The following is a 13,735-nucleotide window of genomic DNA, read 5'->3' as shown; positions in this document are numbered from 1 at the left end:
GCTTTGAAGTCCCGAAGGCCTGTGTGTCCCTGTCCTTGGTGCTGACGCAGCAGCAGCTTCCTGGAGAGAGCGGCTTTCTTGGCAAAGTTGGCTGAGCCTCCAGAGAGGAAACCTCTTCACCCCCAGCTCCCTGGCCCTTATCCTCTTCCACTCCAGCAGGTAACGCTTGAAGCTGTATCTTCCTGCACCACTAAAATCCTAGAGTGAGGGACTCAAGAAGCTTGGGGCTCAGGGACAGACCCACAAATATATATATATATATTTTTAAGATTTTATTTATTCATGAGACACACACACAGAGGCAGAGGGCGAAGCAGGCTCCATGCAGGGAACCTGATGTGAGACTCCGTCCCGGGACTGCAGGAGTCAAAGGCAGGCGCTTAACCGCTGAGCCACCCAGGCGTCCCAGGCAGTGGTTTTCAATTATTGTGTTGTGTGGCAACATCGAGGGACAGTTTTCCAAAACGTAGATATTCATGAGAGACACAGGCAGAGGGAGAAGCAGGCTCCATGCAGGGAGCCTGACGTGGGACTCGATCCAAGGTCTCCAGGATCAGGCCCTGGGCTGAAGGCGGCGCTAAACCGCTGAGCCACCCGGGCTGCCCGACAAATATTTAATAAGAAGAGTTGTGGAAATGGTGGCCATGGCCAGAGGCCAGGAATTTGAGGAGCTGCTCTGGGGGAAGGCAAGAAGACCCCTAAGGTGGCCCGGGTGGCCATAGAGTTGGAGTGGGAGTGAAGGGTTGCCCCTTTGCCTGAGAAGCAGACTGAACCTGTATTTGTCTTCTGCCCCCACCCACACCCTCACCCCCACCATGGCCCTGGAGAGAGCTCTTCCTGTAGCTGGGAGTCCAGTAGACACATGGCATCCTTTTCACTTCCCCTTCTCCCCCAGACTCACAGGCTTGGGGCTGAGAAGCCTCCTCCTCAGACCCAGGACTCCTCCTCTGGTGGGAGTTGAGCTTGATCCCACTGCTGGAGACCAAAGGCTGGGGACTGCTCTTCAGTGGGGCAGCCGGTTCTTTCCTCTTCTTTCCTTCCTCCTCTTCCCCTGCTGAGGTTCCAGCCACCGGGGCTGCCTTGCCCAATGCTGCTCTCACCAGCCTGCCGCTGGGGGGTGCCCTGGCACCCAGGGGGAAGTAGGCCAATGGCTTGGGGATGCGTGAAGGCTGTTTCCCAGGCCTGTGGTCTCTCCGGGGCCGGATTCTGGGCCTCAGCTTCAGCTTGTAGATGGATGGAACTCTCTGGGGCTTCCGGAGTGTTCTCTTGCCCTTGCCTGGACATGCCTGGGTTTTGTCAGAATTGGGGTCTGAGGGTGAAGGTGTGGGGGCTTCCAGGCTAGCAGACACAGTAGGGGCTAAGCAGTCCTGTCTTCCTTGACCTGGTACCTTCTTCATCCTGGTCTCCTTGGCACTCAGGTTCACCTTTACCTTTGCCCCACTGAGCTCTCTGGCTCCCACTTTCCCTTTTGGGCTTCCTGAGTCTGTTGTGGCAGCTAGTTTAGGGGAACCCGTAGAGGCTAACTTCCAGGCTCCCACGTCCACTTTAAGGAGGGGCGGGGGTCCCTGAGCCAGTTCTTGGATGACTTTGTCATAAGGACCCCCAGGCTCAGGCCACCGCCCACCTAGGCTGGGGACATAGACTCCACTTCGAGGGATGACTTCTGGAGACTCCACTCCAGACCCTGTGCCCTGGGGGCAGGCACCCGCCACCTCTAGCAGCTTCATGTTGGTCAAAAGCTCCTCCTCGGGACTATGGTAGATAGCTTGATCCTTGGTTCCACCCAGGGGAAGGGGAGGATATCGCCTCTCCCACTCCTGTGGGCCCAGGCCCCCGGGCTCCCCAGCTTTTGCTGTTACCTGGGTGTCCAGCTTCTGGTCCCCTTGTCTTGCATCCACAGAGAAGTCCCCTTGTCTACACCCAGCCAGGTCCCCAGTGACAGCCCTTGGAATGGGGCCACTCCCCAATTCTGTCATAGGACCTCCACTTGCAATACCTGGAAAGCTGCTTCCTGGAGTGGGGGGGCGGGCAGGGGGAGGCCTGACAGGGATCTTGGTGGGCCCTTTAACAGGGGACAGAGATCGGACAGCTGCTGGCTTCCTGGGCTGGAAAGAAGCACCCTCGGCCTCACCCCTGGTTGGTGGCCTGAGGCTCATGGGCCTAGCTGGGCTGGAGGAACGAGGCAGTGGAGATAGTCCTCTTGCTGGTGTCCTTTTGGCAGTGGCTTTTGGGGGCTTGGAATCTCTGGGGGGTGGGGGCCCTGGTGTAACTTCCCTGGCTGTCTGTCTCCTCGTGAATCCAAGATGTGGGAGTCCTTCCTCTAGGATGTTCAGACGAGTATCTCTCCTCCCTCTTCCCTGAGGAGGTGCACTGTGGGTCTCGGCCCCCACTGGGGGGTAAAGATTGGGGGCTGGGTGGGCTGTCCCCAGCTGGCAGCTGCCTCCAAGATGGGGTGGGTGGCTTCTCCTGGCACCTAAAAGAGAGAATCACAAGGCTGGAAGGATCATCTAGTGCAGTCTCCTGGCTCTGGGAAGGGATGACCTCTCCCCAGCCACACCAAGAGGGCCAGGCTTCGTGCTGAATGTAATAGATGCTCCCTTGTCCCTCTGTGCCTGCCCGAGTCCTCCTTATGACAGATGCTGTTTATGTTTACTCTGTCTCATTCCCTGTGTAGCAGATAGAAGCCTGGTTTGGACGCTGGGTTACTTCAGGTCCCAGAGCTACGGGTCACCCGTCTGTTTTACTGTGAAATGGCAGAAAGTCCTTGGGAAATCATTATGGGCCTTTATGGGCCTCAGCTTCTTCAGCTGTGAAATGGGAAGGCATATGAAAAAGCTGGATGATCCCCATGCACCTCCCATGCATGTGTGTCGTTTTGGTTCTGAACACCTGGGGCAGGAGCACTGCCAGGACACCTGCTTCTCTTAGGGTGGGGCGGCCTCTGAGAAGGTGGATTCCAAAGAAGAAAGAGACCCTGCTCTGCCCCTCCCCCTTGTACCTCAGGAATGGTGCTGTGTGTCTGGGGACTCCTGCATCTGCTCCCCGTTCACTGTGTGCTCTAGGGGAGGAGGAGGTGGGGGGCCTCAGCTTCCGGCCTGAAGAGGTGTATGTCTTCCAGTCCACAGGGGGCAGCGGGCTCTGGGAACGGCTGATAGTCATCCAAGGTTGGGGCTGCGAGGGCCCATCCTGCACCCTCACTTCGTGCTGCACCAGTGTGGCAGGAGGCTTCTGGAAACTACCCGTCTTGTGTGCTACCAACATAGCCCCCCCAGAGAGAGGCGAGAGGAAAGGGTTAAATTCCTGCCGATGGGGCCCAGTGTTGTCCTCCCCTAGCTGTCTCATGCCCCAAACCCTCATTAGAGATGGTAGGACCTACAGTGGCAGTACCAGAACTTCCTCATAGTGGCTCAGGGGATGAAATCTGATCAGAGGGCCCCGCGTGGAGACTCATTTAAGGCTGCACTTCACTTGCATTGCAAGTTCACATCTTCTACTTAGATTGCATGCTTATTTGGGGTAGCTTGAGATGCTAACAGAGATTATGAGAGGACTAAAGACCCCTCCAAGTCATACTTGGTGGCACTACTATGGACATTAGAGCCAGAACGAAGACCCTGCCCAGAGGCACCCTGACCCATGCTGATTCTGTGTGTTTGGCGTAATCTTGTGGCTGTAATTGGTATTGCACAATGGCTACATGGCTTCCTTCAGGCTTCTGAGGGCATCATGCCGGTACCTTCTTCTTCGTTTTTTTTTTTTTTTTTTTTTTTTTTTCTTTTTTGCACCAGTACCTTCTATAGTATCTTTCTTCCTCCATCCCCACATACTTCTTGCCCCTGGAGATCAGACCTGCCTCCTACCTCTGCTTCTGGCCTCCTGACCCAGAGCCATGGGGAAGGGACTCTCAGGACTCACAGAGGGACGTGCACCGGCAGGGGTCATGTTTGTCCAGATAATGGCTGAGAGTGTCCCAGCCTCCTCCCACACGCACCATCACGTGGGTCCTGAGGATCTGTAGGGGGCAAGGATGAGGTTGAGGGTGGGATGGAGAGTGTCCCTTCTTCCTGGAGCAGCCTGCAGTTTTCCACGGCGCTCCCATCCATGCACACGTGAGCACATAGGTAGGTACTCCTTGCACGGGTGTATTGTTGGGGGAGGGGTGTATTTTGCAGCCTGCCTCTCCTCCACAACTAGCATCGGATAGCACATGTTGTCGAAGGTGGCGGCCAGGCTGACAAACAGAGTTGCCTCACAACTAGACAAGGGATCACACAAGCACTGTGCAGCCTGATGCCAGAGCACTCTCTTCTCTCCCTTCACTGTAAAGGGATTTTCACCTGCACATGCAGTATCAGAAACGTGGCCCAGGGGCGCCTGGGTGGCTCAGTCGATTGAGCATCTGACTCTTGATTTTGGCTCAAGTCACGATCTCAGGGTTGTAAGACTGAACCTGTGTTGACTTCGGAGTCGGCTTGGGATTCTCCTCCTGTGCACACTGCCCCCTCCCACTCCCCCACTCCCTGTTCTCTCTCAAAAAAAAAAAAAAAAAAAAAAGTGGCCCTGGCTTTGCAGGAATCCTAGGAGTGCTGTCACCTCCACTCTGGGATTCCGGAGGCAGGTCACAGTCTCTCCAGGCTTCCATTTCCTCAGTTGAAATTCCTTGTCCCTCCCTACTTCACAGAGCTGTTGGCTCAGGGTTTGGGTGAGGACCCAGGGAGCTCCGCCCCCAGGTATGGCCTGTGATCAAGGAGAGGGCTTGGCCATGCCCATGAGCTGCTGGCTAAGCCTCTGGGTACAATCTGGGCCAAGTACGAGGGGGCAGGTAGTGAGAGGCACATCTTAGACCTATAGTGCTGCTCACTACCAAGCCAGGCATGTGGAAGGTGGACTATGTGCCCATGTGGCCAGGGCTGAGCACTGAACACAAACTTGGGGTCTCAAGCATGTGGGTGGAGTGGAGGCAAAGGAAATTCAGGAGTAGCCTTCACACTCTATTTCTGCCTGGACACCCCTCTGCGCTAGGCTAAGGTGGAGTAGATGGGGGCAGTGTTCTGGCTGCCCTAATGGGAGGAGGGGATGGGACTGCCAACTTTGCCAACGATCTTCTGGGAATTCCTCACGGGAGAGCTAGAAAGCCCCAAGGCCCGATAAGTTGGGGTGAATGGTGACACCTGGGCAAGGTCCCATAAAAGGCAACCCTATTCTGCTGATCCTGGGGACGCCCCTACTCCCCACCGCAGACTTACCCGGATGAAGATGAGGGTGTTGGAGTCCCCCACACGGTACTTCCCCTCAGACACTTTGATCATGGAGAACTGAACTGGGCACGTGCAGTGACTCACGAGGCTCTGAACCTGTGGGCAGTGACAAGGGGCTCAGCCCTCTCTCTGTGCAGGTGCCCAAGCTCCGTACCCCCCACCCTGGGTCAAACCCAATGAGGGGGAGCCTGCCTGTCCCTAGAGCCAGCCTCCAGCCTTCTGCTGAGGTCCCGGTGGAGGCTGAGAAGCAAGTGCCGAAGACTCTTAATGACCCAGTGAGAACAAGACCTTGGGTGGTCCCCTAGAGTCCAGGGCCCTTGTTGGGGGGTGAGCTGACGGAGGCAGTGGGGTGTACTGATGAAGAAGGTGGGCCTTGGACTCTGACAGGCTTCGGCTGGAGTCCTGCCTCCGCGGCACCATAGGCCTTGGGCAAGTTAAGAAACCTCCCTGAGCTCGACTCCCGGGGAGTAGAAACGAGTTCATCCCAGTGCGAGCGCCGCCTCCGTGCCAGACCTGCTCGAGCACCTCCCAGGCGCTGGCCGGGTTAATACTCGGCAGCCACAGAACGTAGGGGCTGCCGCACCTCCACGCTACGGATACGGGAACTGAGGCCAGAGAGGTTCGGTAATGTGCCCCAAGTCACAGAGCGGCGGCGCAGTGGAACTAGGATTGACCTGAGGTGTCAGGGAGGGTGCCAGGGGCTGTGGGCCCAAAAGCCCTCCCGCGGGGCCCCCACGAGACAGGTCTAGGGCGCGGGGTTGTAATAGAAACGTGGTGAGCAGCTCCGCTGGGACGGCCTGTGAGGAGGATTGAGCCTCGCCCTGGAACACGGCTCAATCCAAGCCCAAGCCGCACCGAGAAGTCGGGCAGGGTGGGGGCGGGGCTGCAGAAGGGGGTAGCTCCGATCGGCGCGGGGGCTGGGGGGGCGGGGCCGGGGCTGGAGGGGGCGGGGCCGGGCTGGAGGGGGCGGGGCCGGGGCTGGAGGGGCGGGGCCGGGGCTGGAGGGGCGGGGCCGGGGCTTGGGGCGGGGCCGGGGCTTGGGGCGGGGCCGGGGCTGGAGGGGCGGGGCCGGGCTGGAGGGGGCGGGGCCGGGGCTGGAGGGGGCGGGGCCGGGGCTGGAGGGGCGGGGCCGGGGCTTGGGGCGGTGCTGGGGGGCGCGTCCGGAGCCCCTCACCAGCTGGTCCAGGTGGCGGAAGTGACAGGGCAGCCGTGCCGGGGGCTCGGGCGGCGGGGGGTCCGGCGGGGGCAGGGCCAGCTCCTGCCGCAGCTCCTCGTCGATCTCCTCCTCCAGCCGCACCAGGGTGGGCGCCGCCACGCCGAAGCGCCAGGCTCGGCGGCCCAGCTCCAGCAAGCACAGCACCACGTTCTTCACGTTCTTGCGTCGCACCAGGTCCTCGGTCTCGAACATCACCACCTCTGGCAAGCGGAGGCGGGGAAGGGGGGCAGGCATCCTGAGCCCCCTGCTGACCTGCGCCCAACCGAGCAGCTGGGAGAGCCCTGGGGTCATCCCTGGCCCCGGGTGGAGCACTGGGGCGGGGGGCGGGGGGGGGGGGGGAGAGGTGGCTGGGATCGCCGGATCTGGGAGTCAGGCCAGCCCCTAGGAGGGGCCTGAACAGACTCGTGCAGACAGGGTGCAGACTAGGTGGCCCGTCTAACAAGACAGGGTGGAGTGGGAAGAGGTGACACAGCCAAGCAGAGGAGCCCGACAATACGGGTCTAGCAGTAAGAAGCAGTTTGTTCTGCTTCCCACCCACACAGCTCACCTCCAATATCCAGCGGACTTCTGGAACTCCACCCTCAGCCCACAGATACCCAGGCAAGGTTGAGTATAGGCTCTGGAGACTGCCTGATTTAGGGTCCCGATGCTCCCACCCAGCAGCTGTGTGTCCTTGGACTACTCCCTGAGCCTCAGTCTCCTACTCCGTAAAGTGGGGTGTAGACTATTTCATCTGGTTGCTGTGAAGACAGTTAAGTGTCTGCAGACAAGATCTGGCTACAAGGGGAGTGCTGGGTAAGATGCTAGCTTTTCTCCACCTTCCAAGCCTGCTCTGCACTGCCTTGCCACCAGCCAGCAGCCGGGCCTGACTCTTGCCTCTGCTACACCCCACACACCCTTTGATCTGGAGGATGGCACAACACCCAGCTTCATCACATTAAGCCTCAGAGATGAGGGACCTTGGGGGGGGGGCAGGGCCAGCTCCTGCCACAGCTCCTCCTCAGGTCGGTCTCCTCCTCAGTCTCCTCCTCCAGCTGCACCAGGGTGGGAGCCAGGCTCAGTGGCCTAGGAGATGAGGGGCCCTGGCCTGCACTCCCCTGTGCCTCACAAGCCTCAGCACAGCTGGCTCCTCCCTAATTTCCACTTGCCTGCCTCCCCATCCTCGCTCCACACCCTGTAGCCCTGTGTCTTCACCCACTCTGGCTTCTCCTAGTTGTCCAAACACAGTATCTTCTCTGTGCCTTCGCCCCTGCTGTGCCCTGCCTAGAATCCCCTTTCCCCAAATGTCTATTTGTTCCCCAGGACTCAGTTCAAATCTCCCTCCTCTGAGTGGCCTTTCTTCGCCTCCACTTTCCACCTGTTTCCTCCCCTGGCTCCTCAACACATACACTTCTTTTGGGGGGTTTTGAGCACTTTGGGCTGTAATTTGTGTCTCTATTCATCTGTTTCTCTTCCTAGACCATGGACTTTTTGGGCACTGGGTCTCAGTCCTCTGGGTCCTTTGTGCTGGGCTAGGGATAGAGACAGGGACTAAATGTATGTTTGTTGAATGAATGACTTATTCAATCAACACATGTATTTATTGAAGATCTACTGTGTGATGGGGAAACTGAGGCACGAAAAGAGGGGAGCTGGCCAAAAGCCAAAGAGGAAAGAGGATCCTGGCTCCTGACTTCCAATGCAGCCTGAGCCTCAGAGAGGAAGTGGATGTCTGGTAAGATAAGGGCCTGGGGAGGGGGTGCAGGGTGGTTACCTTGGATGCCCATCTCCTTTCGACACCACTGGATGAAGTTGGAGACGTTGTCCCGGGCCTGGAAGGTGCCCGGCTGGGCGGCCCCATTGCAGGAAACCCCAGCCCGAGGCAGGGGAATCCTCTGGGCTCGAGCAGGTGCCTCAGTCAGGAAGGCCAGGGCAGCCTCAGTGATGGCATTGGCGTGCCGGCACAGCACCAGGCCTGTCTCCAGGACCTGCAGGAAGTTGGCCGCGTCGATGTCCAGCCCGTAGAGATCCCGAAGCCACTCGGCCAGGTCCTCCTTCATGGCTTCCAGGTACTGCTCGCTGGACTTAAAGGGCCGGATGCTGCGCACCGGTGGCCCCAGGGTCCCAGGCCTCCTCCTACATCCCCCAGGCTGGGGCATGGTCGGACCCTCAGCAGGGAGGGGGTGGGTGCCCCCCGTCTCCCGGTGCTGCATCTTCACTCCGGCTACCTGCTGGGCCTCGGCTGGTTCTCCCTGACTCAGAGGTTCCCCTTCCCCTCTCCCAGCACCCAGGACTTCCGGCTCTGCTACTTGCAGCTGGCTTCAGCCTGGCCCCGCCACCCCCACATTCCTCAGTGCCTGCCAGAACTTTCCCTACTTGGTGGCCCTGCAGTGACCTCACTCTTGGGCTGCCCAGTTTGCCCAGAGTTCTCTACCTCCCAGGACAGATGGACAGTGAGGACAGTGCTCTCTCTCCCCTAGTTCTAGACCGGTCCAGCTGGCTGCCCCCCACCCCCCAGTGGCCAGCAGTTAGCCCTGCTGTCAGCCTCTCCACTCTGCTTTCCCCTCCTCTCCTAGGAGACGGGGCTGCTACAAACACTCCCCGTTAGCCCTTGGAGGCAGCCAGCCAAGGACTGCCCCGCAGAGCCCGCCCTGGGACCTCATGGAGCCGGAGGACAGACCCGGGCTGGCTTCTCTCCCCTGCTTGTAGGGCGCGGCTTCCAGGGAGAAAAGCAGGGCCAAAGGTTGCTGAGCCCCTCGGTATTTAGTGAGCACTGTAAGGGGATGAAAGAGACACAGCGGTAGAGCTGAACACCTGACTTCAGCCTGGACCCTTCTCTGTATCCTTCTGTTACTTGCATATGCTACCTCGCCTCTCTGTGCCTTATTTTCCTCAACTGTAAAATGGGAATGATGTCTACCTATGGGGTGCTGTGGAGAGTAAAGGAATGATGTAGGTGGAAAGTCCTGGGCACACTCACACTCGGGACTGGGTGGGTCCCAGCTCTCGCTGATTCTCCCACAGCCCTGTTTAGGCCCCATAATCCTCATGTCCTGTGAGAAGCTGCTCCGTCCCCCACTCGAACCACGAACCACAGGATTCCTCTAGAGTGGGCTGTCAACTGCAGTACCTCACCCTGGCCGCCACAATGCATTCCTTTATTAAATATCTGTAAGGATCTCCTATGTGCCAGGCACTGTTATAGGCCCAAAGATCAGAGATCGAGCAATAGGTGAGGCGCCTGACCTCATGGAGGCTGCACACATGTTAGTGGGGATTGGGTGACGGGTGACAACACATACATCTCCAGTAAGTCAGATGGTGATAGCACTAAGGGAGATGGGACAGTGTGTGGAATTTTATGTGAGGTGGTCAAGGGAAGGCCTCACTGATGTGGTGATATTTGAACGGAGGCCTGAGAGAAATGCGGAAGCAAGCCAAGCAGGTATCCGGGGGAAGGTACTCGGGTAGAGGGAGCAGTCAGTGCCAAACCTCCAAGCAGGGACGTGCTTGGCATCATCCAGGGAATGGCAGGAAGAGCTAGGGTATGAGGCAGAGAGGAAATGGACACCCAGATCATGCTGTACTTTTCTTTACCTTTGAGAAGGTGATTTTCTTTCAATTATTTTTGAAAGGCATCAAGACCGTGATTCTTATGTCCATTTCATGGATGAGGGAACAAGAAAATTGAAGAGGGCAGAAGGCCTTGCTTCCTTCCGATGCAGACCTCTCCATAGGGTTCTTGGGTGTCCTGGCCAAGTGGCATCCAGTCTTCCCCAGGGTGAGAGAGCAAGACAGAAGCCACGCTGTCGTCATTACCCAGCCTGGAAAGTCACACTGTCATATCCACAATATCCTATTGTCACCCGGGTCGGCCTCACTTCACGAGGGAGGGCAGTACGAACACGAATACTGGGAGCCAGGGATCACTGGGAGCTTTCCTATCCCAGTACAGAAGAGCTAGTTCTTTTTTCTTGCAAGCTAATAAAATCCTATTACGTTCAGGTAGTAGGGTGAGCTTCCCTGAAACTGGGGAAGATGGGCCCAGTCCCAGAAGAGGAACTGCAATAGGTTCACGTCAATCACAGCAGAGCTAAGGTTGAGGTTTCTGTTGAGCCTCCAAGATGCTGTGGAAGCAGCAAACCAAAAAAGGAACAAGACTCTATGCAGACTTATGGAAGCAGTATCCAAAAGCTGTCACTTGACTCTCAGGTCTCTCTCTCACTAGAGTACGTCAAGAGTTAGGTTGTTGCAGGGCAGGAGAGGACTTAGAATTGTAGCTGTGCTGTGCCTCTCATGACAGGCCAAATGATGGCCCCAGAGACAGCTGCGTCCTAATGCCCAGAACCCATAAATGGCACCTTATGTGGCAAAAGGGACTTTGCAGATGTGGTTAAGGATCTCGAGATGGGGAGATACTCCAGATTGTCCAGGTGGACCTTAAATGTAATCACAGGTGTGGGGCAGAGGGTGGTCTGAGCACAGATTAGGAGATGTGACAGCTGAAGCAGACTGAGTGCGCCACGAGCCAGGCACCCTGCAGCCTCTAGAAGTTGGAAGAAACAAGGAGCAGATTCTCCCGTGGAGTCTCCAGAAAGAGTCAGCCCTGCCAATACCTCGATTTTATTCCTGTGAAGTTCATTTCAGACTTCTGACCTTTAGAACTGCAAAAGAATAACTGTTGTTTTAAGCCACTGCATTTGGTGGTACTTTGTTACAGCAGCAACAGGAAACTAATGCCTGTCACCATCTCTCTCCTCTCCCACCAAACAAGGGGAGAAGCGGAGAGAGGCACAGGACCTATCATAGAACTAGACGTTTATCCCCAATCACTAGGGAGACTCAGTGACCTGAAGTCTGACTCCGGAGTGGGACATCGAAAATGCAAACTGTAGGCTGGCTAGCTGCTCCATAGTGGGGACTAAAGAGAGGGCTGCACTGGAATCAGGAAGCAGTCTTCTCATAGGTGGAACAGAGGATGGGTGAGTGCTCCTGTGTGCCACTCGGCCAGGGACAGGGTCAGTAGAGGGGAAGACCTCAGTAGAGGGGGAGCTGGCAGTGGACCAGTGGATTCCTAGGTGTGCAGGGCGGGGGGATGAGTGACCCCCAGAATCCAGTTTATCCTCCTAGATCCAAGGGACTGCCTGGATTGGGGCAGGAAAGGCAAACACCAGTGGTTGGTCAGTGGAGAAGGAAGGAGAGGCAGAGCAAGAGGGAGGAAGGACCCGACCATGTCTTCCACCTGTCACCCCATCACATTGTTGCTACCAGTCATGGAAGGCCCCAACCTTCCATGGAGATGTAACATTGTATCAACTTTCAGTGACTACAGTGACTGCTTTTCCATGGCCTGGGAGTTCTCTGAACAAGTCATAAGACCTGTCTGAACTGTCCTTAAGGGACAAGGGAAAGAAGCTTTCTTCCCCTTGAGCAGGTTTAAGGGGACTATTGGAGGCCAAAAAAAAAAAAAAAAAAAAAAAGTTGTTTTATAGCTATACTCCAAGAGTCCTACAGGTACCAATTACAGCCAAGCTAGGTCAATCTTAGCCATCCTATTTCTTTTCTTAAATGATTGGTTTAGGATGGGTGTGTATCTTGTGTCTATCCAGTGAGTCTCAAAGAGAAGTCTGCTGGAGGGCTTCTAAGAAGTCCCTGGACTGTGGAGACTTTCTGCTTTGGTCATGGTTGCACCAGGACACGATGCTTGGAGCTGCAGCAGCTATTTTGCAACCAAGAAGAAAGACAAAGAAGGCAGAAGGGAAATATGAAGAGATGCCTGGGTCCCTAACAACCTCTTCAAGCTGAACCAATCCTGGAGCCTCCAACCTCAGACTTCTTAAGTGAACTAATACATTTTATAAGGTTTCAGCCATTATTATTGGGCCACTCTCATATTCCAGCAATTAAATATATCCTAACTGACATGATGTTTAAAGAGTAAGAGGCCCCATTCATTTTATATGAAGTCTTGTTATATATACTCCCACTTGGGAGCCCTTATATACCATGATATCAGGTATTTCTTCTTGTAACTTAACTATTGCTCAACTAAAATGAATACAGCATCTCTGTATTATACCTGGTTATTACAAGTTAATGAGCTGTATGCACTATTAATTTACAAATTAAAATCTAAAAAAGTACAAAAATTATAGCTTTAGGGGCACCCGGGTGGCTCAGTCAGTTAAGCATCTGACTCTTGATCTCAGATCAAGTCTTGATCTCAGGGTTGTGAGTTCAAGCCCCATGTTGGGTTCCAGGCTCAGAATGGAGGCTACTTTAAAAAAAAAAAAGATAACTTTTGACACTTGATCTCATTTTGTTCTCTAGATTTCTGTGAATGGTAGAAAATAATGCTTGTATAGCCAATAAAATGTAACTCATTCTCTTCTGGTTTTAAGCAGTTTCTTTTGAATACAAATCCAATCACGTCTGAATTCATGCTTATTATCAGTAAAATTTCTCTCCTTTCAAGGAGTCTTCCAAAGTGGCATCTGAGAGCAGGAGGCATGTTCCTGGTGTGGTAGGATTACCTGTTCTCGTGCTTTCACTGCAGACAGTGTTTACTACTTTGTGATCAATTTCCAATGTGGTTTCATGCTGGTATTGTTTGTTAAGACAACCCAACTTTTTTTTTTTTTTAAGATTCTATTTATTTATTCATGAGAAACAGAGAGGGAGAGAGAGAGGCAGAGACACAGGCAGAGGGAGAAGCAGGCTCCATGCAGGGAGCCCAATGTGGGACTCGATCCCAGGACTCCAGGATCATGCCCTGAGCCGAAGGCAGGTGCTAAACTGCTGAGCCACCCAGGGATCCCCAACAACCCAACTTTTAATGAAGGTCCACAAAACCCAAAATATCCCTGAAAAGAGTGAATGGAAAAAAAACAAAAAAAGAACAAATAAACACCCTAAGGATGACAAAGGGCTTTTGGGCAGATCAAAGTGGGAGAGGCACGGTGAGATGAATGACCAGACCAGAGGAATACCCTTTTGTGGTTCTTGGTGGGATCCTCCCTAAAAGCCACAACCCAGGCTCAGTGGTTTGGATGGGACATTAAATCCTAGGTAGTGACTCAAGAGGGTTGTTCACAGTGCCAGTGACCAGGGGTGGCCCCCTGCAGTGGTTTCTTAACTGGATGGTTCTTGTGGTGGACCTTGGCTGTGTCTACAATCACCAGCTTTCTACCATTCCTGTCCACCTGCCAAGTCTTCTGGCCGTTCGGTTGGCTCCCACCATCCTTTCTCTTTAAATTAGCCAGAGTGAACTTTAGAATTGCCA

General features: G+C 55.2%; 1 protein-coding gene and 1 long non-coding RNA gene across 3 annotated transcripts; one reads left to right on the top strand and one right to left on the bottom strand.

The window, feature by feature from the left end:
* Positions 1 to 285: 285 nt before the first annotated feature.
* GAS2L2 (growth arrest specific 2 like 2) lies at positions 286 to 9,026 on the bottom strand. Its single transcript, XM_038548089.1, is given in 8 exon segments — positions 286 to 986; positions 989 to 2,231; positions 2,233 to 2,473; positions 2,999 to 3,251; positions 3,916 to 4,012; positions 5,247 to 5,354; positions 6,433 to 6,674; positions 8,228 to 9,026. Coding segments are annotated over 8 exon segments (2,682 nt in total). The 5' UTR covers positions 8,667 to 9,026; the 3' UTR covers positions 286 to 927.
* Positions 6,448 to 12,841, top strand: LOC119873316. Of its 2 annotated transcripts, XR_005364655.1 has the most exons (6): positions 6,448 to 6,648; positions 7,017 to 7,269; positions 8,063 to 8,188; positions 8,363 to 8,522; positions 9,163 to 9,292; positions 10,061 to 12,841. It is a non-coding gene; the product is annotated as an uncharacterized LOC119873316 (long non-coding RNA). The 2 variants fall into 2 exon arrangements; XR_005364654.1 differs by lacking the exon at positions 6,448 to 6,648 and having other exon boundaries at positions 6,825 to 7,269.
* Positions 12,842 to 13,735: the final 894 nt, after the last annotated feature.

Source organism: Canis lupus, chromosome 9 (assembly GCF_011100685.1).
Source record: "Canis lupus familiaris isolate Mischka breed German Shepherd chromosome 9, alternate assembly UU_Cfam_GSD_1.0, whole genome shotgun sequence".
Taxonomy (NCBI): domain Eukaryota; kingdom Metazoa; phylum Chordata; class Mammalia; order Carnivora; family Canidae; genus Canis; species Canis lupus.
The sequence above is the reverse complement of the archived record's forward strand: the minus strand, read 5'-3'. Positions and strand labels throughout refer to the sequence as shown.